The following is a 25,834-nucleotide window of genomic DNA, read 5'->3' on the forward strand; positions in this document are numbered from 1 at the left end:
TCATTCCCATCATTTAGAGGAATGGCTGTCTCTTAAACCCTGGAGACTTAGGACTGGTCTAAACTACCGCTTAAGTTGATCTAACTGTAATGAAAAATTAAAATCTAAAAATAACCTAGAGCTCTAGAACTTCAAAATAATGCACAAAGAAAATTCAAATAACTTGGTTCTGAATCAAGGACAATCAAATGGATTTCACTATGTGTCCCTATGATTACTTTAAAAATTTAAGAACATGTTAAATGGAACAATTTGATAAAAACATAATGCTAAATAAATAGCACAGTATAATACTGCACTGCTAGTATATGATGCCTCTCCGCAGATTGCTACATCTGAAAAATGTTAGATTTTCATGGTGGGAAGAAGAAAGTGGGTTTTGTTGGCTGTTAGCTATACTCAGAGAACCGTAATATTGCATCATGAATGAAATGTCAAAATACTGTAATCGCAGGTAGAAAGAGCCACAGTCAAAAAGATGAAACTCCATAGTCCCATTTCCCATGCTCACTTTATCTGAACAATATCTTGAGTAGTTCCTACACCTTTTATTGTTAACAATATTGGCATAGGGCAAATACACAATAAAGTTTTATGTCTGAATATAAGGCCCAGCTACTAAGTAAGACAATAGCTAGTAACTCTGCCTCTGTAAATAGCATATACAAGGATGATATTTTGCCACCAAATCTATGAAATTTTGTTTTAATTAATATTTTTTCACGAATTTTAAATGATGTAAGTAAGGGAAAAATTAGAACCTTAGTGGCATGATTGTAACTATAGCATGGATTTTTTTTTTTTTTTTGGCTAGGCTTATTTTTGATTTTTTTTTTTTTTTTTTTTTTTGGCTAGGTACTGTACGTGGACAAAATACATAACAGCTGTTTTAAAATTCACTTTTTAATAAAAATTGTTCTGTAAAATATAACAACTTTAGGTGAATTGTATGTACTTAAAAATACATACAATACTTAGTTATCAGTTATGGCTCAGTTATTGGACAGTCTCATTAATTGTCCATTTTTTAAAACAACAATATAGTAACATAATAAGGAGTCTTAATAAAAACAAAGAAATTTGGAGAGAGTGATACATTTTTGTTGATAGCACCTTCTCTTGAGGATTCTGTACTTCAAGTGTGGCTGAATATTCGCAGAGACTTCTGCAAATAACAAAAAAATGAAGATTAAAGAAAGTTTCTTTCTTTAACTAATATTTTTTTGTTTTAATTCAAACCATCAACTAGTTTGGTTGTTTTTTTTAACCTTTGAATTATTTTTACATTTCTGCTGTTTGTTGCTGAACCTGTCTGTCCCATTTCCACCGAGCCTGAGTTCAGATAACTTCAGACAGATGGGTACTTCGCATGGTAGAAGTGGGATATTCCCTCCCATCCCTCTTCAAGGACCCCTCTCACAAGCAACTTCTTATACAAGAGGTGCAGGAACTGCAAAGAGCTGGAGCAGTACAGGAGGTCCCTCAGGAGCTAAGGGGAAAGGGCTTTTACTCCAGATATTTCCTAATCCCAAAGGCCAAAAGGGTATCTCAGACCCATCCTTGATCTACAAAACTTTAATGGATTCATAAAGAAACTGAAGTTCTGCATGGTCTCCCTGGTTGCAATCATCCCTTCTGTAGATCCGGGGGATTGGTATGCCACCCTTGATGTGAAGAATTCCTATTCTCATATGTCAGTAGTGCTGTCACACGGAAAATACCTCATATTTGTGGTAGGCTGCACTCATTACCAGTATACAGTCCTTCCCTTCAGCCTCCAGGCAGCCCCAAGAGTGTTCACCAAATGTATGGCAGTTGTTGCCACCTTTCTAAGGAAATGTCAAATACAAGTGTTTCCATATCTGGATAACTGGCTGGTCAAGGGCCGCTCCAAGGAGCAGGTAGAAGCACATGTCAATCTAATTCGTTTGACCTTTGACAAATTGGATCTTCAGCTAAATGTACCCAAGTTGACCCTGTTCCTTACACAGAGGATAGAGTTCATAGGAGCAATCCTAGACTTGGTCCAAGCCAGAGCACTGCTACTAGAGCTTCACTTCCAAACCATTTGCTCCATCATAAAGGACTTCAGCCACTTTCCCACCACAAAGGTGCAAAATTGTTTGAAACTCCTAAGCCACATGGCCTCCTGCACATACGTGGTCCAACACACGAAACTGTATCTCAGGCCTGTCCAGTCCTGGCTACCATCGACCTATCAGCTAAACAGAGACAAGCTTAGACAAGGTGGTCTCATTTGCCGCTTTGGCCCTCAAATCCCTTCGGTGGTGGCTCAACCCTCAATTAGTATGCGTGGGGGTCCCCTTTGCCAGACCACAGCCTTTGTTGTCCCTACAAACGTGTCTGCTCTGGAGTGGGGAGCTCATTTAGGGATGCTCAAGATTCAAGGCTTGTGGTCCCCAAAAGAGTTGTTACTCCACATCAGTGTCCGAGAGCTGAGAGTGGTTCATTTACTGTGCCAAACATTTCAGCCTCACCTAGAGGGCAGGTGTTTATCAGTCATGACGGACCATACAACAGCGCTTTTTTATATAAAGTGTCTGTTTATAAATATCTACAGGGCTAGGTGTAGATAGCTACCTACAGCTACAGTCAGAGACCTTTATCTTATAGCCATAGATAGCTCTCTATAGGCATAGACAAAGATGGCTATGGGTAGATAGAGATGTTAGGTATAGATAGATATGTATATAGATTGTACCGATATTGATATGGCTATAGATATTTATACATAGCTATGCACAGAGTGATTTATTGATGTAGCAGTATGTATAAATAGCTGCTTTCTCCATATATATCGATAGCTTTAGGTAGTGGTAGCTATAGCTATCTATTCTTAGAGCAAGGCTATGTCTACACTGCAGCACTAATTCAAATTAGCTTAATTCGAATTACAGAAAGCGATTTATAGAAAGCACTGCAGACTGTCCACACTACAGTGTTTGTGCTGGTTTCTTGCGTCCACACTGGCCAGCCTTAATTCGAATTAGAAAGCAGTGCAATGTGGGAAGCTATCCCACAGTGCAACTAACCATAGAGGCTGTTGTGACGAGTGTCATCATCCCAGGATGCAGCACTTCTTCCCCCAAACAAACAGGAAAAGGATTTTCATGCTGTTTTTTTACTCCCCCAATCGCCATTGCTGCAGGCACATGGAGCCAGCTGAACTATGCTCTCATTTTGACCGTGACAAATACATCGCAGTTTATCCTGGATTACTTTAGAACTGTATGCTATTTGCCTTTTATGCCCCCCTCCCCACCCCCTGTATATTGCTTGCCTTTGATTTTGATTCCACAGGTGTCTGTAGAATGTAGGATAAATAACAATGAGTCAGTTAGTCTATTAATACAGTGATACAAATGTTTCCATTTCATGGATGGAAAGCATGATATAGTGTATCCACATGTAGCGCTGTGAATAAACTCTTAAGAAAGAATCAATTTCCATGATTGGCCACTGAAACAATGTAGCAAAGAATTTCCTCTCATTGCTGGCATTTAAAACGCATTTACCACACTGGGAAGGGGGTGGGTGGTGAAATCTTTCAAAGGGACAAACTTTAAAGGGCTAAACTTTCAAAGGGACAAATCTTAAAGGGACAAACTGCAAAGGGCTTGCTTGCTGGGCGTTTAAAACACATTCACAACGCGGGCGGGGGGGGTGAAATCTTTCAAACCCTTAAAGAGACAAACTGCAACGGGCTTGTTGTGCGTATAGGAGGGTGATCGCAGCTTGGATTTTAAACCCATTCACTGCAGGAAATGAAGATTCAAATCTTCCCGGGGCTGCTTTGGGGAGGGTACTGAAATGGGGCATCATGGGATACAGTCTGGAGGCCAATTAATTCGAATTAAGTCCCATTGCATCCACACTCTCACTAATGCAAATTAACTGATGCACTTCAGGCGCTAATCCACTTGCAGAGGTGGTTTTATTAATTCGATTTTAAAGGCTCCTTAATTCGAATTAACAATGCTCAAGTGTAGACGCGGGAGTAATTAATTCGAATTAAGGGACTTTAATTTGAATTAAGCCACCAGTGTAGACCAGGCCCTAGATACAGACATTTATATACATATTTATCTCTATCCATTTCTAGCATTCTCACTCTTATGTCCAATAAATAATTAAAATGGAAAGAAAAGAACAATGCGAAACATTCAAATTCTGCGGCTTTCTGACTTGCACAGCACAATACATCACTTGGGATTTCAGTGGAAACTGATTTAATTTCAACGATTGTTTAGTGGAGGATAACAAGGGTATATTTTTATATAGCTTCCAGGAGACAGGATGCATGGCATGTGTAAATCAGTGTGATCTATTCTGTCCTGCTCATCTCAACATCCCAAAGTTCTTTACACAAAAGCAGCAACTTGAGTAATCTTTCTTTACTAATTTTTCAAGTTAACAATGAGAAAAAAATCACTCAAACACCTAACAGAAAAATTTGATATGAAAACTGAACTAGATCCCACAACCTAATCCGTTGTGAAAATGATGTCAATCACAATTTTAATCCTTCCTGTTTTACCCTAAGTTACACATTAGTGTATAAGAATCTGCTGGTATGGGAATTGCTGCAGTAGCATGTAAGACATTGGGAAGTTGTACCTTAGTGTCTATAAGAACGACTCACACAGATACTTAAAAAAAGGTCTGTTGCTAATTGATTACAATGTTATTCAAATTAAGTCATATCACATAGACCTTTGAGAGCTTGTTTTCCCTTTCATGATAGGTGATAATGGTTATCATGAATGGGAGCTGTGCATGTGCACTAAGGCTGAAATAGACCTCCCAGATGTCAGATACCAACAAAGCCCTTCCAAAGGCTGCAAAAAGAACCCCATAAATCAGACCACACATGCATGTGCATGACAGATTTCTTTTACTCAAAAGCATTTGATTTTTTTTATATACGTATAAACAAAAATCAGTTCTCACCTGATTAATGCCCAATTCACAATAGTTTTAAACCTGTCAATTCACATGTCAGTCATTTTTCTTCTTATATGTTGAAAGGATGTTTGCAGCATCCTTTATATATAGTTACATATTAACTTTAGCATGTAAACATCTTTATCGTACTGAAGGAAAATAATTGTTTGCTTGACCACAGTTACTCCATTTTAGTTGTTTTTAGTGTTCTGCTTTCTGTTGAAATCACCCACCCCCTCCTCTTCTCTTTGTTTATGGTGCTTATCTCTGCCAAGGTCAGAGAGAGATTAACAGGAGAAATGAGGAGTCAGCCTTAAGTAGTTTTTGCTTTCTTTTTAGTCTTGGGAAATAGACCAGACAATTTTGATAGATAAGTTGAAATCTTCTGCCCTTATCTTTTATGTTATGTGTATCTTTATAATTAGAAGATGTGTAAAGCCAATAGCAATAATAATAATAATTTGAGTGTACCAATAAGCATTAAGAATTTATGCATATGTAATTTCTTTGTTTGTGTTTGTATAAATATGCAAGAGAGCATGCCTTCGGGATCTCACACTGACCACTTGCTGGGAAGTGTCCGACCTCTGAAGAAATAAACTTGGAGACTGCCCAACTACCTGCGTGGATCTCTTTTTTATCTGGTGCAGGGCAAACAAACCTCATTTGGAATCTTTTTCCAACAGTACAGAGTAGTTAATTCTCACTAAACACTTCATAAAACCCTCACTATAGCTGACCAGATGACAAAGTGAATGTGTGTGACATTACCCAGGTTCATTCTGCGCAGTTGAACAGCTGTGTCCTCTCAATTCTCCAGTGTGAGGGCTGCCTTTTACACTTCTTTGCTATGAGAGCAATTACTCCTGGTCTGCTCTCATACACCCTCTAGCATATAAATTACTCCAAGCTCTATTATATATGTGTACTAGCCAGCCACCCCTGAATTATATTACAGAGTGACACCAGCAAATTCCTGATTCCAAACATGCCCTCAGAAATGTGCGTCCTGTACTGCCCAGTATACTCCAGGATGCTCATTTAGGGATGCTCAAGGTCCCCAGAAGAGCTCATAGAAAATCTGTCATTTTATTGATAGAAAATGATAAGCACAAACCCTGTTTATGGAGGTTCACAAAGACTTCAATCCAAACACAATGGTTCAGATAAAATAAGTTTATTAGTTACAAAAAGATAAGATTTTTAAATCATTACAAGTAATGAGGTAGAAAAGTCAGAATTTGGTTATTAGGAAATAAAAGGTAAAATGCAACTAATATCTAACTTACCAGGCTCACACCTTTTTCCTGCTAAAGATGGCCGCTTAACCAGGTGATAGTCCATTTGATTATGTTGCCACCTGGCTGGGGTGTTGACTAGCCTTGTGGCTAAAGGGAACTGGTTCTAAACTGTTCCCACAGACTTGGAGTATGTCTTACACAGTGAAATTTTATAACTTTACACTTTGCCATACATCTTTTGACAGGACAATAATGTTCTACAAATTATGGGTTTTCATATACCGCACAAGGAATACTTTGTACAAAATGTATGTCATGTAAAAAGGGGTGAACATAAGGGTATAGACTCGCAATGCACATGTGTAGTGGTTTGGTTTGTCTGTCTAAAGAGTTCTTCCTTTACTTTTGCATAGCCTGTTGACTTGCTTCCAAGGTAGTTGAACCAGAGCGAGAGAAGCCTAACATGATGGCAGCAAAGACAGTAAGTTAGCCATTCATATTTTTAAAATGAAATTATTTTTCTGCTCCCTGTTGACTCAAAGTAACTTTTCACAGCTCCACTTTTTTGTTTTTTTAAACGAGGGGCCATTTTACTAACCTTGTGATACTGGCAGTTATGCTTCTCATACAATTAAAAAACAAACAAAAAAAAAACTGTTACTCAATAGAATTATGCCATGGCCATTAGGCAGTTTTGACAAACTGGAATAATTTCCCACCTTTTCATGTGACTGTCTTCTAGTATCACCACTTACGCTGTAATGCCTTTAGTTTGGCAGGGAAGGCGAAGCCCTGTGAATGTCACATTACATTATGATTCAATGAGAATTATTTTTAAATGGTGTAAATGTCAGTGTTATTTAACAAGTTACAGAAAGATAATTTGTCAGACAGTCTATAATTAACTTAAGGTCTCTTTCTTCAGGGAGAGTTTGCTTGACCCCATACTTCCTTATCCATGGCTAACTGATGCATTAGACTTATTCATGTGTTTTAATCTTCAGGAGTTTGAGACCAGTGTGTGATCCTAGTCCCATTAAGATCAGTGACAATATATGTGCCCATTGACATCAGAAGGGCACAAACAAGCCCTAAATATGATTTAGAACGAAGGAAATATGGGAGTTCTGGCCAACTAAAACTTCAGTGATTCTCAAGTTGTGGTAATGTCAGAGAGCGGTTTGCCTGAGTAAGAATGGATGGATTAATCCCTACTGAATAAGAAAATATTTGAATGTCACACAGGGCAAAAATCCCCCCCCCCCTCCCCCCCCCATTGAAGGTAATTTGACCAGTCTTCAGTTGTTGTTGTTGTGTGACTTTGGGGTGGAAGGACAGTAACTGGTTCTGATATTCTCAAAATATTGATGGTGCAAAGGGCCAAAAACCAGCAGTGTGGAGGACTGTAGAGCAAGCATGGTTTTATGCCCTGGTTCTCTCCCTGATACCCCTTTGCCCCACTAGCCTACATGGAAGGCTTGGGGTCCTTGGCCCAGAATGATTTGGTGTCTGTTAAATAAAAACATAGCATCAAGTTGCCTAGTCATTTAGATCAATGAATTTATCTAAAGAATTTAAAAGATAGGCCTTAGATGTTTTCTAGAGCAGATGGACGCAGGGATGTAAAGTTTTGTTAAAATAAAATTAAACTTGCATACTATTTTATTAACAGACAAATGTTTATTTCACAGCTGTTATCATCCATAGCTCACGAGTGCTCTCATCAACAAACATATTGACCATCTGTATGGACATAAAATGGACTCCAGGTGATTATAATATAACTAAATCAATCTGCAGAAATATAGAAAAGAAAACCTTTACAAAAGTAATGCAAAGCTAGCACCTATTTAAGTATTGTAGATCTCTTAAGTAAGTCATCTTGCCCCATTTCTTCTATGTATGTTTTTTTTTCAAACCCCACCACCTTGCTTCAACTTACTACTTTTTCTATTTTATTATTATTATTATATAAAAATCATTGGGACACATTTTGTGGTCCTGAATCAAGTGGGAACTTTGCTAAATTAACAGAATATATAGCCCCAGCACTATTTTCATTCTACTTTTCCCTATATAAAAAGAATGTATACACCACAATCTTGAAGTAAATTTCAAGAATCTTAAACTATCTTATAGTCACACCTGTTTTTCAGTTTATAAAGGTTCAGTCAAAAATCTATTCCTATGATCTCAAATACTTTTTTAAACTAGTTGCTTTAAATTTAAAGTTTACAGGATTACTTTTGCCAAATTATAGATGTTTTTCATAAAATGTAGCTGCTAAATTAGCACTTATCTCTTATGTGCTAGCACTCAGGCATTTGTCTTGCATGGAGTTGCTCCTGAGTTAAAGCATGTTGGTTAGTTTTGTTTGAAAACATTTTACAGCATTCTATACAGAGAGAGGTAACTTTTACTTTTAGAATTTCTCATGCAGTTTTGAGGTCATCTTGAAAAGAAGACTGATTGGTTTTTTGTGTGTACCTCCTTTTTTTGTGTAAACTTCACTGATTCTCTCCAGTAGTTTTAGATACACCTCTAGTGGCTGCACTTAGCATTTGATCTCAGTATGGACAGATAAGAAAACTTAAGTGCAGAATTGGAACTAAAGTAAGATCTGTGATAATGTTACTAGTTTCTACCACTAGAAAATCTTGTAAACTTTTTTATGATAGACTTAAGTCTATTTCTTGTGTATGACAATCATAAGCACTACCGTTGTAAGAAATGCTAAAGTGCTTGCCACAGAGGTACATGTCAAATTTTACAATCAGTCATTTCTCCTTCTACCATTCACAACTGGTGTGACTGAGTTTCATCATGTATGCACAGAAAAAGCCAATATGCCACATGCAAATTAATAGTTTTTTTGGTCCTCTCTCCCTATGCAACAAGTAAAACAGAGGAATGGAAACTACTGCTTTACTCAGTGTCGTTTGGAAGGACTAAATTTCACAAATGGTATGTATGGCCTGTTGCTTTTCATCTCCATGGAGACTGTAGTGTTGGGGATTTAACTACATGTAATGCTAGAACTATCAAGAATGTGTGTTATAAACATGACAGTGTTTGGTAATGAATGGACTATGAAAAATGCATGTTCTTCATCACATAAAAGTTAATTGCTTGCTTTGAGAAAGACCAGCCACTGGTTTTCACAATCCATTATTTCCCACATTTCCTGAATCCTTGTCAAAGATGTAAGGCCTGGTTCTAAACATTTTTAATGGTGAAAAACAGCAGAAAGTAAAAGCAATGATACAGTCATTTGGCGAGAACCCTGTGGAGCAGCTGTGACCTTCACAGGATCTGAAAGAAATAAGCAATTGAGTGGAAGTTAACAAAACAAACAGCATATTGGATTTCACATATGTAACAATTTTGCTGAACATGTACAAGTAATAATCATGTTTCTTGCATAGATTTCTTTGCGTGTGACCTAAGCACCCATACTTCCTAATCAGCACCTCTGAAAATTAAGACACTCAACTTAGGCGTGAAACTTCAGTCACCCAGATTTAGATATTCTGGTACTCATGGTAGCATGCTACTCAACTGCTATCTATTTTTAAAAGCTATAACAACTTGAGCACATATGTGGTTTTGAAAATATATACTATATTTCAGTGACAAAAACTTCCCTTTTGACTTTTTTTTAAAGTACATGCCACTTTATGTACCAAGGCTTGAATGTAGTAGGGTGCCCCATTACTTTGGCTTTCCTTTAGGCTTGATTAGGATTTTCTCTATTTCTTATTCAATCATAGAGTCTTCCAGTACTACTTTCACTACATGAGGTTTATTACATTTTTCCCCCTTCACTTCCACTGCCTCTGATTTCCAGCCACCATCACAAACTCAGTCTTTACAAAATTAATTTCTTAATTTTCCCTTCTAATCCTGCTTTATCTTCATTGGTAATTCCTCTAGTCTTTTTTGTTTTGGCTACTTCTTCCATACTCAGTCTGTGACAAATACTAAAATCCCCCTCTTGTTTAAGCACCTGACTCTACACTGATCATCTCTCACTTTGCATAAGTAACCGCCACCTGTGTGGTCTTACTAAAATATTCCTACACTCTGACCTTGGTCTGCCTCCCTCAAACATTTGACTCTTACTGCTCTCACATTTCCTTGTACTCAGAATTTGCTACTAGGGTGACCCCTACAGCAGGAACAACTGCCCCCCACCCCCCCTCCTTAAAATCCACCAATCTTTCCTACTGGTCATGCCTTTGTATCTTCTGTCACAGTATGTAAGCTTTTCAGCCAAAGGAGCAGGTTTGTCTGTAAAGTGCCATCTCAGTTTACAGTGCTGGATATATCTTTATTATTGATAGCATGGAAGGATTTATAAGGTATTGGCTCCCCAGAAACCTTTGTCTGCAAACTACTTGTATCCAAAGACGGGATGAGAGCCTCACACTTCAGCACCTGTACACTGCTCTAGCTCTCTACCTATTGTAAAAGGGCCCTAAAACCAATGCTGATTTCAGCTGGTGGAGGATTCCTCAGCCAAAAGTCTGGCTGCTGAGGCTCCCCTCACAAACACTGGAGAGTATATGTACTGGGGGAGAGGGGTATGTGGGGGCTTACAGATTCCAGGCAATGTTGTGGTCCATAGGGCAACCCTGGTAAAAACAATTATGCCAGGGACTTCTTCAAGGCCAGAGGAGCAGCCCAGAATTTGGGGGACATAAATTGGTTTAAAGCCACCATTGTCCGTGGGCTTTCAGTTCTGAACGTGCCTCTTACTCACCTCCTAGCTTATTGAGGGTGTGGAACATCTTATTACAAACAACAGAAAATAGGGCACATTTTCAGTGCTGGGATTTAATAGCTTATTTACCATACTGAAATGTACCCCTCTCAGTACTTTTTATGGAGTAACAACAATAAAAACTGTAACCCTTTCAAAAGCTCAAGTAGGGTTGTAAGCTATGAGGTACAACAGAGGAAAAAAGCAGAGGCTAGTCTATTTATATTTCACCAACAGGCATAGACCATTTTTAGAAATGTCATTGTTTCACACTAGACAAGTCTGTTCTCTGGGCTCTTTTTACTTTGTGCTATTTTATTTACTGAACTAGAAAAGAAGCCTCCAAAATAGTTTGGGTTTGTAAAAGCATTAAGGCACCAGTATAATAGTAACATTTTTGCTAATATCTTCTTTAAAAAGTACTTATGGAGTTCAGATTTTAGAGTACTGAATCTAATTAATACGGATAACTTACATATTTCTACATTGCTTCAGTTGTCTCAATTACAACAGTCTCTGTTTGGCTAACTGGTGATGTAACCATGTAGTCATCAGACAAGAGACCAAGGATTGGATATTGGTTCCTGTACCTGTATAAAAAGTTTTGCAAAACTGTAAGTGGAATACTGTACATCACCGTTAAGCTTTTTAAACATCTATGTTCAAGGCAGTATCTTGCCTCAGATGACCAAACTTCTACTCCCCTCCCCCCACACACCTAGTTTAGTTATCAAGCCCAGCTAGTTTAAAAGGGTTTAGCTGATTTGTTGTCAACCAAAATTCTCTCTCTCCTCAAAGGCAGACACTTTAGAAGTGTTTCTACAAGTATTACTTTTTTTAAAAGTACTCAGTATTCATTAATAATTACGAACGGTATGCCATGATTCTGTCTGGCACCCATAAATTAGCATTACAGATTATATGCAAGGTATGCTCAAAGATACAGGCCTACAGTTAGTTGCAGAGGACCAAAAAAAAAAATGGCAACAGTAGAGCGTGTGGTTTTAACTGTTTGCTGTCCTTTTGACATGTCTTTTCAGCTTTGGCAAAACTGCTCTGTAACTTCGGCTGCAGCCTCCAAGAAGAATCTTCATAGCTCATAGCGCTCATGGTTTTCTTAACTTTTGAGATTTGTTTGACAGGAGGTGTTTTATCTGAAGCCATTGTGTTACTCCCTCCTGCTTGGTTCCTCAGAGCCCTGCTATTAACTAAACTAACACATGCTTACAGAATTAATACAGGTCAGTCCCTATCCTTTATACCCCATACACAAGAGGGCTTTATTATTACACAATCCAAAAGAGAACCCAGCTTACTCAGTGTTCACTCTGAAGAGCAAAAGGATTAAAGAGTAGTATATATTTTTTGTCCCTAAAGCAAGCAGATTTTAATCAGCATATAGATAAGGACAGGAGTTGCATTTTTATTTTGACAGTCTAACCATAAATGCACTTTTTATTCAAAAAATTGTAGCAGAATAGATTTCCTCTGAGAACACTGGGATTTCTTAAACTAAACCTTAGAAGACTGTAATATCAAGTTAGATGCAGAGGAAGGAAAACATCGATTAAGCTGCACATCCTCCAACCACTTCATTAAAATGGTTGGTGTTCCTACATAAAGTGAGTCCTCTCCAGACATTTTTCTTATCTGGGTTTTTTCTAAGCACTGTTAAATATTTTAAAAGAGAGCCTTATAACTCGACATTTGCAGGCAACTGCTTCTGTGAAAACCAGTATAAAATTAAAAAGAACAAATTGTTTAAAAGAATTGTATAATAACCACATTACTTTTTAGTGATGATAGACTTTGTTACACCTGTAGACTGATTGCTTGATGATCTTTCTTGCTTCAACCTGAAGAGTTCCTAGGGGAACCAAAAAAATCCATGGTAATTCTGAACTTTTCACTAAATGTTAACTCTAAAAATACTTAAGGTTAAACTCCTTTCAGCAGAGACAATGGAATAAAGTTTGTTATTCCAATAGACTGGGTCAGAGAAAGACCTACAGGCTCTACCTAACAGTCAGTGTTATTACAAAGAGTTGGGCAAAAACAAATCCTGTTTCAGGAGACAAAAAGGTTGAACAGGTTGCAGAACTCCCATCTCTAATGAAGTATGCTCATAGGTTCCACTGGCCTCCACTTCCCATGGAGGAGAGGAAGGGGCAACTGTTAAGAATCTTAGAGAAATTTTATAGTTTTAAATGGAAAAAGCGTCCTGCAAATCAAAGCCTGAAAGTTTACAGGTAGTATAGCAGTTAAAGGAAACAGCACTACTGATCTGTTATTGTGGCAGATCTTCTCTACTCTGCCCCCTCTCTATCTTCCACCTTAAATTCTAATGATTTACACAGCTAAAATTTGAATTTTCTTGTGATCTTCAACAGCGTAGGAGTAACGACAGACTTTATAAAACTGCTGCACAAATTAAGTGGTTTACCTCATGCTGCTGTTTAATAAGAGTCTCCTTCTCTTCCAACATTGAAGTCAGTTCACACATCCTCATCTGGAAGTCACTGTTACTTCCATCTCTTCTTGAAATATCTTGCTGGAACTGGTTTAACTGGGACTTAAAAAAAAGTTTTGCACATGCTAAGGAATCTAAGGGAAGGAATAGCTCTGAAGTTTTAAATCAACATAACTAAATCAACATAACTTGCAATGAATAAACAATGGAAGGAGAGAGGTAAGGGGGGGGGGGGGGGGAGGAGTTCAAGTCTTGTCTATGTTGTTTTTCCTGAAAGGTGCTACTGGCTCCTGGAGAAGGAGAAGCTGTTTTTATTTGTATGTTTAAAAGCTGTTTGGTTTGTTTTTAGTTAATTCCTATTTCTCTGACACACCTGAACAGGAGAAAAGTATTTAACTGGCTTAGTTAAATATACATCTAAGACCCCCAATGGAGTCTTCTGTCAGAACTGTGGAACACTAAACTTGAATTACTACTATTATTATCGTTAAAGAAAAAAGGCAAAAGCATGCATAAAAAGCTTTTCAGGCCTTTTTAATACATAATGAACCAAAAGGGGAACAAATCCAACTTTTCCTCCTCTGCTGGTCACCTTTAAACTAGAATTAAGCTAATTTTATCTAGTTTGTGGATTAATTTTATTTCATGCACTTACTTCTCCCATGTTTTGTTGCTATTTGTTTCTGTTACTTTATAATTATTTAAGATTTGTATTATGGTTGTACCCAGAAGCCTAAATAAGGATCATGACCCTCAATTATGTCCTGGATATGACTCTGAAAACAGGATTTTCATCAATAAGGGATTGTTTTTAATTCTGTATCCTACTGGCATACACTTAAAAATCCAAATTTTGTTTTTAAGTTATATGTCTGCTATTAGTACAACACGTTGGTGTACTCTAACTGAAGCTCACGAAAGCTTATGCCTGCTGAAATTAGTCAGTCTTTAAAGTGCTGTTTTTGCTGTGTACAGACTAACATGGCTACCCCTCTGAAAGAAACAAAAGAGAAGAAAATATTTGTATTTCCAGTTTAATTACTTGGCATCTAAAGCGCTGATAAATGCACCATCTTATATTTGTGTGGATTCTGACACAGCAAGAAGCCACACTAAAATAACCCGATTAAAATACATTTTAAAAAAACTTCAAAAACCAAAGAACAACCAACTTTCAGGGAGACTCAGGAATAGGTCAACCTCAATTAAATGATTTTAGTTCCCTTTTGATGCCATGGAGCGGTTCTGAAGTGACAGTATTACTTTAGTAGTTTATTTATATTTGACCTGCTGAGAGATCATTCTAATGTGTGCTATGCTTGGTAACCAAAAGAATTTACCAGAACAGGCTGAGCTTCAGAAACCTACTGATACCAAACAAAAAAAAGTACACCCTTGGCATGACAGAGGTTTTATAGGCACAAATTAAATCAGGATTTGTTATTTTTTGCCCCTCCAAAACACGTGAAACTTCTGTTTATGCTCAACTCCTAAGTCTCTAATATGTAGTAAAACTGCCAACCCAATTTTGGAGTCAAAAGATTCTGTAAAAGCTGCCTCTGTAGAGTAAATTTTTAGTTATAATCCAAACACAGTGTAAACAAGGCAGCAAGGATTTCAATGGATACAAAACAGAGAGACTACTATTCTAATTTCAAACCACAAAATACCTGAAGTACATTTGGTTGGTATAAGCTTTTTCCATTTTTGAAAATAAAACCCACTACTTTCCTATAATCCATACTTTGCTCAGAAGTCCGTATATGATCATGAATACACGTTATAAGATAACCAACATACCCTAAGATTGTGGATCTCTCTATCTTTATCCTCTCTCAAATTGTTAATCATCTCCACGTAACGGCTAGAGAGCTCGTCTGTGGTAGTTCGTTGCATTGGATTAGAACAGGTCTATGCAAAACAAAATTATAACACTAATTATTATACAGTTTATATCTTTATAACTGTGTTAAAGTATGTATCAGCTGATGAGAAACCAGTTTGCTCTTTATTAATATCATCTTTAAATGTCCACCTCCCCTTCCCCCCCATTTTGAATTCTGAATCTAGTGCAGCTGGATTTGAGTGAAAAAAGATTGACAGGAAAATAAAAAGCCCATTACCTGCATTCTCAGGTTCTGGATCTCTTGTTCCAAAGCACGCTTGCAGTACTCCAGTTCTTTTAATCGACACTCCTTCTCTCCCTCAGTGAACCGGAGAGAGAGGATCTGTTCTTCCAATGAACGACATTTTGCAGCACTGTCTCTGAGTTCTTGCTATGAAAGCAGCACAAAATTTTTTTAGATATAGGCCAATGTGGTAGTCTCAATTTTTGTCTTTTGAGCAAAGCTCAGTTTTGGCTATACAATTACTTACAGGGAACCATTTTTTAAACTTACTGTCCTACAAAACTTTATTCATAGCTGATTTGTCTCAGTTGGAGGGCCTGATGTTGGGAGATGCTGCATATATTCAACTTTCATTAAATCATTGGGAATTAAAGGCAGTCAGCACTTTTCTGGGTCAGGCCATTAGTGTATAAACTGTATCCAGTGTTGGCTGTGTACTCAAACACGAAATATGTTTGGTATTTACTTTTCATTGCGTAAGCATGTGTGGAAAGAGGTTGGACATTCTAGGAGGTAGGCCAAATTCACGCTAAAAGAAGCTATGAAACTTAGCACTGGATTTTTCAAGAGAGAAAGTCCAAAACTAGAGATTTGAAGAACATTCCTTACCCCCAGAATGTTAATTTGTTTATTTGACAGTGAGCTAAATTCTTAATAGGCTTTTCAAACATGGACAACAACTTCAATTATACATGGAGTATTCATGAATTTTTTTTTAAACAGATTAGTAACAGACCACTTACTGCTTATTACAAACGTGGCCATGAATTATGATATTTGTGGCAGTTACCATATCCTACACAGAACATATTTCCAGGTGTCATTCACTTGCAACTGACAGATACAATTTTTTTAAAACACACAAATATATTTTTAAAAAATTAAAGTAGAAAAAATAATTTGCATCCAAATTAAGACTCCATTACACTGGGAAACCGGCACATGAGGCTTTAGTATAAATGAAAATAGGGCCCTTTATTTTCCTCACCAGAACCCTCTGTGTTAGATGCCTGAACATCTCCAGGAATAGCATAAAGTTGTTCAGAACAACATGTTATAGAGAACACTGATCTCTAACTTATCTCCTTTTTGTTGGAAGCTCTATATTAAGAATAGATTTGTGAAAGTTGTTCATAGAGCTCAGTATTAATCCTTGCATAACACTAATTTTGTTCCTATGAATTTACCTGCTGCTGGCGATTATTCTCTCTCACAGATGCCAACAGTGTTTCATACTCCTTCACCTGAGATTCTTTAAAAGCCAGGTCTTTCTCTAGTAACATCTTGTCAGTTTCCAATTTCTATGAAACAAAAGTACTTGTTATGAACAGCTACTATAATTTTTCGGTAGAAATAAAGAAAGGATCCCCTTATTTTTAAAAAGAAATAGATGAATTAAAATGACAATTTATCAGCTCATCATGAAGTCAAACTAAATATATAATGAAACAAGACCCCAAGATGTATACTTAATTCTAAATCAGTTTTGTTGGATATACTTTAAACACTTCCCGATTCCTTTGCTCTGTTACAGTATTGCACACTAAGCCCAAAGTGTCTGTAGTTACATTATTTTCTGCATAGATTCTTATATCATGTTCATCATGGTAGTAGTGCATTAAACAACATGACGAACATCTGTCACTCGTTTATTCTCACATCCTTCCCTCGGGGGATTGTGTGCTGTGGAGTGTTTTGGTTTTTAATTACAATTTATATACACACGCACGCACACACTCTTATGTTTAGGTTAGAGAAGGCAAGGTCAAAGAAATGGGCCTTGCACATAGTGTGTGGTGAGATTTACGATGGTCCATTGTTCCTTAGGGAGCTCATACCATAGTCTCTGGCCAGCACCTGAGAATGCTATATCCCCTGTCTGGTTCTGTTCAACAGAATACTTTGGGTTCTATTTTTGTATTTCTGTGTTTTATAATTTTACATTTGGTCAAGTTAAGCACCATCAAGGGTAGATATAATTCCTCCACAACATATATAGTTTATTATTTTGCTGTCTTGTCTTATGCCATGCACATCATCCTAGTATCTGAGTTCCTTCATCAAAACAGGCAATTACCTATACAGCTAATTATTAAGGGAAAGTCATCATGCAGTAGTGGTAACTGCAGGGAGTTTGCTGCTGGGACACAATACTGGTCTAGTCTAAATTTTTTTTTTATGACTAAAGCTGATTTCTTGCAAATTCTTCAAATAAACAGTGTTAATGCAACAAACCAAGGTCTGTGTTATGCAGGAGGTCAGACTAGATGATCATAATGGTCTCTTCTGGCCTTAAAAAAATCAATCAACCAAAGAGATGAGGCAATGGAAATTAAATTTTACAATGGACCTACCCCTAAGTCATCTTGTAGATGGCAAAGCTCCTCACGCAAACCACCAAAAGTAGAAAGTACAAGTCGCAGTGATTTATCTGATGTCACTCTCATCTAGGAAGAAGAAAAGGATTGGTTTCAGCTTTTTTGTGGGATATAACCTTTGACAATAACCAAACAAAAATAGTAAAACTGATTGTCTTCTAGTTTAACACTATGGGGTTTGTCTGAAACCTGTTTAGTGATGTGTTAGATAATTGCAAATTTGGAAATTACATTTACTCTGCAGCTAACTAATTCTCAAAACAGAACTGTAAGAGCTGCTCATGTACTCATACATTGAAATCTGAATCCAGGTCTACAAGGGTGTGGTTTTTTCATTCAAGAAAAACAACACTGTCAGTTAAGTTACACAAAATAATACAGGACAAAACATTCCAACTAAGAAGGAATAAAAGAAACAGAGAAGAACAGTGGGAAGGGAGAAATAACAATGTATATGTTAATATTTCAGATTTTGAGCTACATGGTGAGTCTAGCGCATTTAGAATTAGAGCAATTACAAAAAAAAGAAAGCCACCAATCTTGGGAAAGCATACAGCAGTGATTCATCATCTTGGAGGTCTGCCAAACCAAACTTTCACTCCAAAGACAAAACCCATTAGATAAAAATACCAGCTCCTCCCTTTTACGGGGAAAAGCAAAACATTAAAAAGGAGTTAGCTACATGTAAAGAAGAGACACAGTAGTGTTTAGTAATGCCATGTTGGTGGTCTTTTTTCATTATTAATACACTCAAGTGGCTCGGGGCCTGTTCGTACTAAAATGATATGTTATTGCAGTGTCTCATGGTGCAACAAGTCTGGTTTAAAGTTACGGTGAGGAGTCGAGTTGTTTTCCTTTAAAAGAATACAAAAACAGTTCTAGTTACTGGTATGATCAGTGACTCTTGTGATTATCAACAAAGGCTTGCCACTTCTATAGTAAAGATTGTAATCTGTTTTTTTATGTCTGGATCAAAATAGATAGTTGACCCTGTTTTTATTTATTTATTTTTATTTTTTATTATATTTATTTTTATTATTATTATTCATACACAGCACTTTTGAAAGTTTCTTTCACAGGATTCCCAACATCTCTCCTTAGCTCAAATTAACAAAAATGTTTTGTGACACACAAGATTGTTTCAGTTAAAATTAATAGCATTAAATACCTTTGTGTAAAATAAAAATCAGGATGGGCTGTTATTTTGAGTACAAGTATCAAAATAGTATTTTGTAGCAGCATCCATGAGCACACAATAGCTATCTAGCTATTACTACAAAGGGGCTTCAAACATAACATTTATACTACAATTCCTAAGCAATGCCCGTGGAGTTCGTTTTAACTCAGCACATTTCACAGCAGTGGCCAGAAAAGCATACTACTAAAACATGGGGATGGGGAAAAAAACACTCAGAATATTATAATGCCATTATGTAAAGATAGTATGACTTCATTTGGAACCTGGTGTTCTTTTCTGATCACTGCATAGCCAAAAATATCTGGCTAAAGGGGTCCAAAGATGAGTGACAAAAGGAGAGACTGGGACTATTAGAGGAGATTACTAAAACAGAACATGATAGAGGTATACAGAATAATGGGTGCACTTTATATTAAGATTCCACTTATAAATGGTTTGTAAAGTATGAAGTTATTAATCGATGTCATAAGTATATTACAGAACTGAGCAGTAAGTGTTAGATGGTCATCCGTTGATGTTATAGGTGGCTACAAGACATGATAAGCAATCAGTAAGATCTGCTGAACTATACCAATTAACAATTTAATAAAGTATCTACTCATCACTTAAGTGTAGCCAAATAAGGAAAGTTATAGAGAAGGTAAATCAGGTGTTCCTATTTAATCCATCCTCCTAAGACAAGGAGGCTTCCAATGAAACTGAGGCAACAGATTTAAAACTGATAAAAGGAAATGTGCATTGTGTAGAAAAGTAATTAGTCTGTGGAAATGACTGCCACAATACAAGGCCAAGCCCTTAAGAGGATTCTAAAAAATGATTAGATGTTTATAGGAGTTACATTAGATAGAATAAAAATGTGTAAGGCATCTGTGCTTCAAACACTAACTGCCTCAAATTAACTGTATTTTTTGTAGATTTGTAAGCGATTTTTTTTTTATTTGCATACCTGCAGGAGATAGCGAATTTGCTGCTTTGTCAACTCTGACAGTCCTTTGGGAATCAAACCTTCAATGTCTTCTACCTAATAAAGAAGAGAGAAAAACAAACCAATTTGTTGGCTTTGACATCTTGAATAAGAATTCTTCCTGAATATCAAATGTGATCTCTTCATTAATTACACTCCATTTCTTGGAAAACATGAGAAAGATGAAAACCTGAGAAATGATCTGCACACAGATCAAGTTATATCCAGAAAACATCTGAAATTTATATCTTGCACTGTATATAAAGCTAACTTAAATGGAGATACATTAGTTTGAAGCATATTTATTTTTGGCTGATGAATAAGCAAAAAAGTCTGACACTTAATTATCCTCCTATTCTGGAGAAATAAAAGTTACACTGAATTGCAGCTACACTAGCTTGTGATCTGATCAAATCACATCACAGTAAATCGATGGAGATTAGAATACTACATGCTGCAGGATATGCTGTACATGATTCAGTAAGTGGCACTCTTTCCCCCAAGTCAGTACAAAATTTCTGCCTGTGATCCACTTGGCCAAATTCCAACAGTATCACAGTAGTTAAGAGATTGACCAAGCTGTCTTTTTGCATTTGTCACTTTAAATTCCCTTTAAGTTTCTCTTGGAGACAATATTATACTTTACTTCCTGTGGAGAAAGGCTGTGCAGTGATATTAAAAACAGTTGCTGCATTTATGGGAGGGTGAAAGTGCTATATGTTTATCTAGTTACACTAGAGAAGTTTTCTAAGCGAAGCACATCTTATCCAGATTTTTACTTAATTTGCCAGTTTTACAGGCAAAAAAAGCAGGAAAAAAGTATTAATGTTCGCTCCTCACAAGCTGCCAAATAAAGTTATTGCAAATTATTTAAAGGTACGTGTTTATATAAAACCATATTGCTATATATTTAGAAATCCTACTATTAACTAGGAATGCACAACTACCAAAGATTGTCCTCCTCATATTAAAGATTGGGCTAGCTCCTCAGCTGAGGTAAATTGGCATAATTTCATGGAGTTCAAAGATGAGTCTCTGCCCCATTGTTATTACCAACAAATATTAGTGACCATTTGGATTGGATTGCTCCAGTGCTTACTTGACTTGTAGATTCAATGTCCTGTGTCCTGTAAAATACACAAAAGTGACAGATTAAGAGTGCCTCTTGCTGATTTTTAAAGCGGAATGAAAAAAACTACCCAATCACGAGAAGAAATATAGGGCAAACTTTTGGTGTCCATCATTTTTAATTCAAGAATCAGAACAAAGAAGGGTTATCTTCAGCCCAAATGACCCCTTATTTTCCTTTTGAGGTGACAAGCAATATCAGAGCCATTACAATTGCTTTAAGCATTGACAAAGCTTTAAACCAGTACCTTGATGAGTTAATTCCTCAGAATTGTTAAAATCTTATTTTCTACAGACTGGGCCAAATCCACTCCTGGTGAACCTTCATAGCCTTAACTGGAGGCAAATATGGCTCAATGAGTCCAAGAAAAGGAATGGCGGGGAGGAGAAGAATGAGGAAATTTAGAAAAACTTGTAATTTGTTTTGAAGATAGCTGCAGCCTGAGAAGATTCAGTATCCAATTCTTTCAAAAGTGGTTTATAATACATGTAGAAAGCAGCTTAATAATCATTTGTGTATAGATACTGTGCATTATTATGGTGCACATAGCCTGACTGTGAATCCAGAGCGCCCAATTAATTACTGGCATCAGGGTAGTTTCCTGTACATCTTCAGGTTGATTATAGTAATGTAATTGTGTCTTTAAGCAAAAAGTCACAGCATGCAGTATGTTCATTGCAATATGTGCAGCATGCACTGTGTGCAGTCTAAATTATCTTGACAAGGGAGGTATGTAGTTGTTTAACTCTGTACATTTGCTTCTTAATCAAATAGCATGGCTTATGACTTCTGACATCTTGAGACACTCAAGAAGTTAAGTTACTGCGTGCCACACTATGAACTTTAGTTGGCTGCAGAACGCAGCTCAAATAAATAGCACGGCTTTCTCTAACCATGACATAGATTCCGAAAACACTTCAATGAGATGGAGGGTCTACGATACCTTCTTCCTAGCTTTTCCACATGCTGCAGTAAACAGCTGTACAGGTCACTACTTTTGCGGTTCACTTCAGCAAGTAGCTCTCCAAAATATCTGGAGTCCAGCTGGTCATTAGATTCCTGAAGACTGTGCACCTGAAGGGAGAAAAGGTTATCAACATTAACAAGAAAGACTTTTTTGTTTGTTTTTTTAAGGTGACAATAAGGGAGTGTAACCCAGAGACGCAACTGGAGAGTGGTGGGATTGGGATTCATTATGGAATGCTCAGCTATCATTAAACTATGCCAACCTAAGCACAAATGTAATTGCCATCAATCTCAGAGATTTCTTTTTACTACACATAAATATTAACCTTAATGTGGTATAAAAAATATTTTATCTAACTTTTTCCAAAAGAGGTTCTTATTTCACTGATTACAATTGGCATGCTCTTATTTAACTCTATAGTGAAAGCACAGCACATTGAAAGGGAAGAGGGAGGATCTGGAGGAGTGGGAGTTAAGTGGCTGTGGACAGGAAACTAACTCCAAAGTTTTAGATTAAGAAGCAAAGATTACCTGAACTGTGTTTCATTTCCTGTATAATTCTAGGTGGAAAAAGGAGTCACCAGAATAAACTTCTACCTTTTAAGTTTGTCTCCCTCCCCTGCTTTATCTGTGTCACACACACATCTTTCTCTTGGTCCCTGCTCTTATATAATCTGTAGCTTCTCCCCACCCCACCTTGAAGTTGCCTGAGCCACTCATCTGTTCTTGTTGAAGTGCTAATTCCGACTATACTCAAGATTGAGTATCATCACAGGATACAACTATTAATATGTAATCATTCAAATTAATTTTAACAAATAAAAATAATGTTAAAATCAGTTTAAAGTGGACATTTAAAATGAAATCAGTGAAGGAGATTCAGAACATAGGGAGTCACCATCCTCACTTCCTTCACTTGGAATTCAGTGGCTCAGAATGTAATAAAATGTCTTGTGTCACAACTAAGAAGCCCTGGAGGCCATTCAAACAAGGACTATTGCTCTTCTTTCTGTTTACAATAAAATGAATTAAAATATACTGACCATGTGTGACATTTTTAGTGTCTTTAAAAGTGACATCTGAGTTAAAAATTGCTGAATGTTAGTTCTCTTCTCTTAAAAAAATATAAAAAAAAGGTAACATCTCTATTGGATCACTACTAGAACTCAACTAACCACCAAAAGAAAAAGGCAAGTCAGCTCTTCTCATTTCAGCTCTCTCTGTTAAGCAAAGCTCAAAAAGCACACAAAAATCTGACAATTTAATACTTACGCTGCATCAATGAAATGATTATCTTGAACAAGATGTATAATATTGCAATAAAAGTCCCTGAGACTTGCCAGTGATGGTACAGAAGCAGGAAGCCTGCCAAACAATCAGTGAGGCTTCTGGATGATCAAAGTCCTAAAGTAGCATTAAAGCCATTGTGGAGAAACTAAATGAATTCTCTGAATCTATCTTCACTGCAAAGGAGATTCCCACATTCTTTTTGGTGACAAATCTGAGGAACTGTCCCAGACTGAAGTGTCAAGGGAGGAGCAAATTGATAAATTAAGTCATGAGGACCAGATGGTATTTACCCAAGAGTTCTGAAGGAACTAAAATGTGAAACTGCAGATCTACTAACTGTGGTGTGTAACCTATCATTTAAACCAGCTTCTGTACCAGATGACTGGAGAATAGGCTAATGTAATGCTGATTTTTAAAAAAGTCTTAGCAGAGATCCTGGCAATCCTAACTTCAATACTAGGCAAACTGGCTGAAAATAAACTATGATAAAGAACAGAATTATCAGACACATAGATGAACATGATATGTTGGGGAAGAGTCAATAAAGCTTTTGTAAATGGAAATCATGCCTCACTAATCTATTATAATTCTTTGAGAGGGTCAACAAATGTGGACAATGGATCTATTGTACTTGGATTTTTCAGAAAGCCTTTGACAAGGTCCCTCACCAAAAGCCCTTAAGCAAGGTAAGCAATTATGTGATAAGAGGGAAGGTCCTCAAATGGATCAGTAACTGGTTAAAAAGGACAGACAACAAAGGGTAGGAATGAATAATCAGTTTTCACAATGGAGAGAGATAAATAGCGGGACTCCCGAAGGATGTGTACTGGGCCCAGCACTATTCAACATATTCATAAATGACCTCGAAAAAATTATAAACAGTGAAGTGGCAAAGTTTGCAGATGTTACAAAATTACTCAATATAGTTAAGTTGAAGCTGACTGCCAAGAGTTACAAAGGGAATCGAACAAACCTGGGCAACAAAATGGCAGATGAAATTCAGTGTTGATAAATGCAAGTAATGCAGATTGGAAAATATAATCCCAACTACCCATACAAAATGATGGGGTCAAAATTAGCTGTTATCACTCGAGAGGTCATTATAGATAGTTCTCTGTAAACATCTTCTCAGCGTGCAGCAGTCAAAAAAGGTAACAGAATTTTATGAACAGGATAGGTAATACGATAGAAAATACCATAATGCCACTAAATCCACCCACACTTTGAATACTGCATATAGTTCTGGTCATTTCTCAAAAAAGATGCATTAGAATTGGAAAAAGTGAAGAGAGGGCAACATAAGTGATTAAAGATCTGGAACAGCTTTCATATGAGGAGAGATTAAAAAGACTGGGATTGTTCAGTTTAGAAAAGACAATTAAGGGGAGGATATGACAGAGGTCTATAAAAATCATGCGTGGTTTGGAGAAAGTGAATAAGGAAGTGTTTTTCACACAATAAACGAACCAGAGGGCCACCCAATGAAATTTATAGGCAGCAGGTTTAAAACAAAATGTAAGGAAGTACGTCACACAATGCACAGTCAATCTGTGGAATTTATTATCAGGGAAGTTGTGAAGGCCAAAAATTTAAGTGGGATTAGAGGCTAGGCCCATCAATGACAATTAACCAAGATATTCAGGGATGCAAACCCCACGCTCAAGGGGTCCCTTGCCTCTGACTGCCAGAAGCTTTGACTGGACAACGGAATGGATCAGTCGAAAAATTCCCCTGTTCTATTCCTTCCCTCTGCAGTATCAGAAATTGGCCACTGGAAGACAGGATAATGGGCTAGGTGGACCATTAGTCTGACCCAGTATGGCCATTCTTATGTTCTTATTTGCAACATAGTTAGTCATTTTCTTAAGACAGAATTTGCAAATGATAGCAAAATGTGAATCACTTAAGTAATGCTCCCATCTCCACCCTTCCATATTAACAGCAATGCAGGTTTGGGGAACATGACTACCTCAAACTTTGCATTTTCCCATGATGCAAATATGCCTCTTTGAAGCCTCAGGCACTAGTCACAGAGCACTGCATATCATAGATGAATTATTGGAACCTAGTCTCATCATATCTTTGTGCACTCTTCCATTGTGGCAGCTTGTGAGATGAATGCTTTCCACTTCTGCGGCTTATGTGGAATGTATCTGCTTCAAGCAAAACGCATATTGTGATTCATTCCTGATGCCACCAACACATACTGTGATGGATGACATTTTACAGCAAAAGGAAGATTATGACCACAACAAAATGTATTTTAAAATTTGTATTGAGAGTAAGTCAATTTAATTAAGAAAAATCTGGATTTATTACAAAACTTGTACTGCAAATTTAAA

The 25,834-nt window shown here is 37.0% G+C and overlaps 2 protein-coding genes across 8 annotated transcripts in view; one reads left to right on the top strand and one right to left on the bottom strand.

Moving 5' to 3' along the window:
- The window catches only part of ZNF711 (zinc finger protein 711), a 67,581-nt gene extending 44,390 nt beyond the window's left edge, over positions 1 to 23,191 (top strand). For 2 of the 7 annotated variants that reach the window (XR_010919727.1, XR_010919732.1), the window contains 2 exons: positions 6,620 to 6,687; positions 7,898 to 8,774. The gene's annotated coding sequence lies outside the window, so the exon portion shown is untranslated. Of the gene's footprint in view, positions 1 to 6,619; positions 6,688 to 7,210; positions 7,473 to 7,897; positions 8,775 to 9,104; positions 9,267 to 12,441; positions 12,591 to 20,095 lie in introns of those variants that run through there. The other 5 variants (XR_010919729.1, XR_010919726.1, XR_010919728.1 and 2 more) reach the window with 5 other exon arrangements.
- POF1B (POF1B actin binding protein) overlaps positions 9,411 to 25,834 on the bottom strand; it is a 40,212-nt gene continuing 23,788 nt past the window's right edge. Inside the window, exons 4-14 of the mRNA XM_067548384.1 lie at positions 22,180 to 22,310; positions 21,207 to 21,234; positions 20,090 to 20,164; positions 17,922 to 18,014; positions 16,755 to 16,868; positions 15,562 to 15,714; positions 15,239 to 15,349; positions 13,412 to 13,540; positions 12,759 to 12,835; positions 11,444 to 11,558; positions 9,411 to 9,518 (exon numbers count right to left, since the gene is read on the bottom strand). Of these exons, the coding sequence (XP_067404485.1) occupies positions 11,450 to 11,558; positions 12,759 to 12,835; positions 13,412 to 13,540; positions 15,239 to 15,349; positions 15,562 to 15,714; positions 16,755 to 16,868; positions 17,922 to 18,014; positions 20,090 to 20,164; positions 21,207 to 21,234; positions 22,180 to 22,310 (1,020 nt within the window). The 3' untranslated portion in view covers positions 9,411 to 9,518; positions 11,444 to 11,449. The remainder of the gene's footprint in view (positions 9,519 to 11,443; positions 11,559 to 12,758; positions 12,836 to 13,411; positions 13,541 to 15,238; positions 15,350 to 15,561; positions 15,715 to 16,754; positions 16,869 to 17,921; positions 18,015 to 20,089; positions 20,165 to 21,206; positions 21,235 to 22,179; positions 22,311 to 25,834) is intronic.

This window comes from Emydura macquarii, unplaced genomic scaffold (genome assembly GCF_026122565.2).
Source record: "Emydura macquarii macquarii isolate MOO-44397 ecotype Brisbane River unplaced genomic scaffold, CSIRO-AGI_Emac_v2 contig_1253, whole genome shotgun sequence".
In the NCBI taxonomy this organism is placed as follows: domain Eukaryota; kingdom Metazoa; phylum Chordata; order Testudines; family Chelidae; genus Emydura; species Emydura macquarii.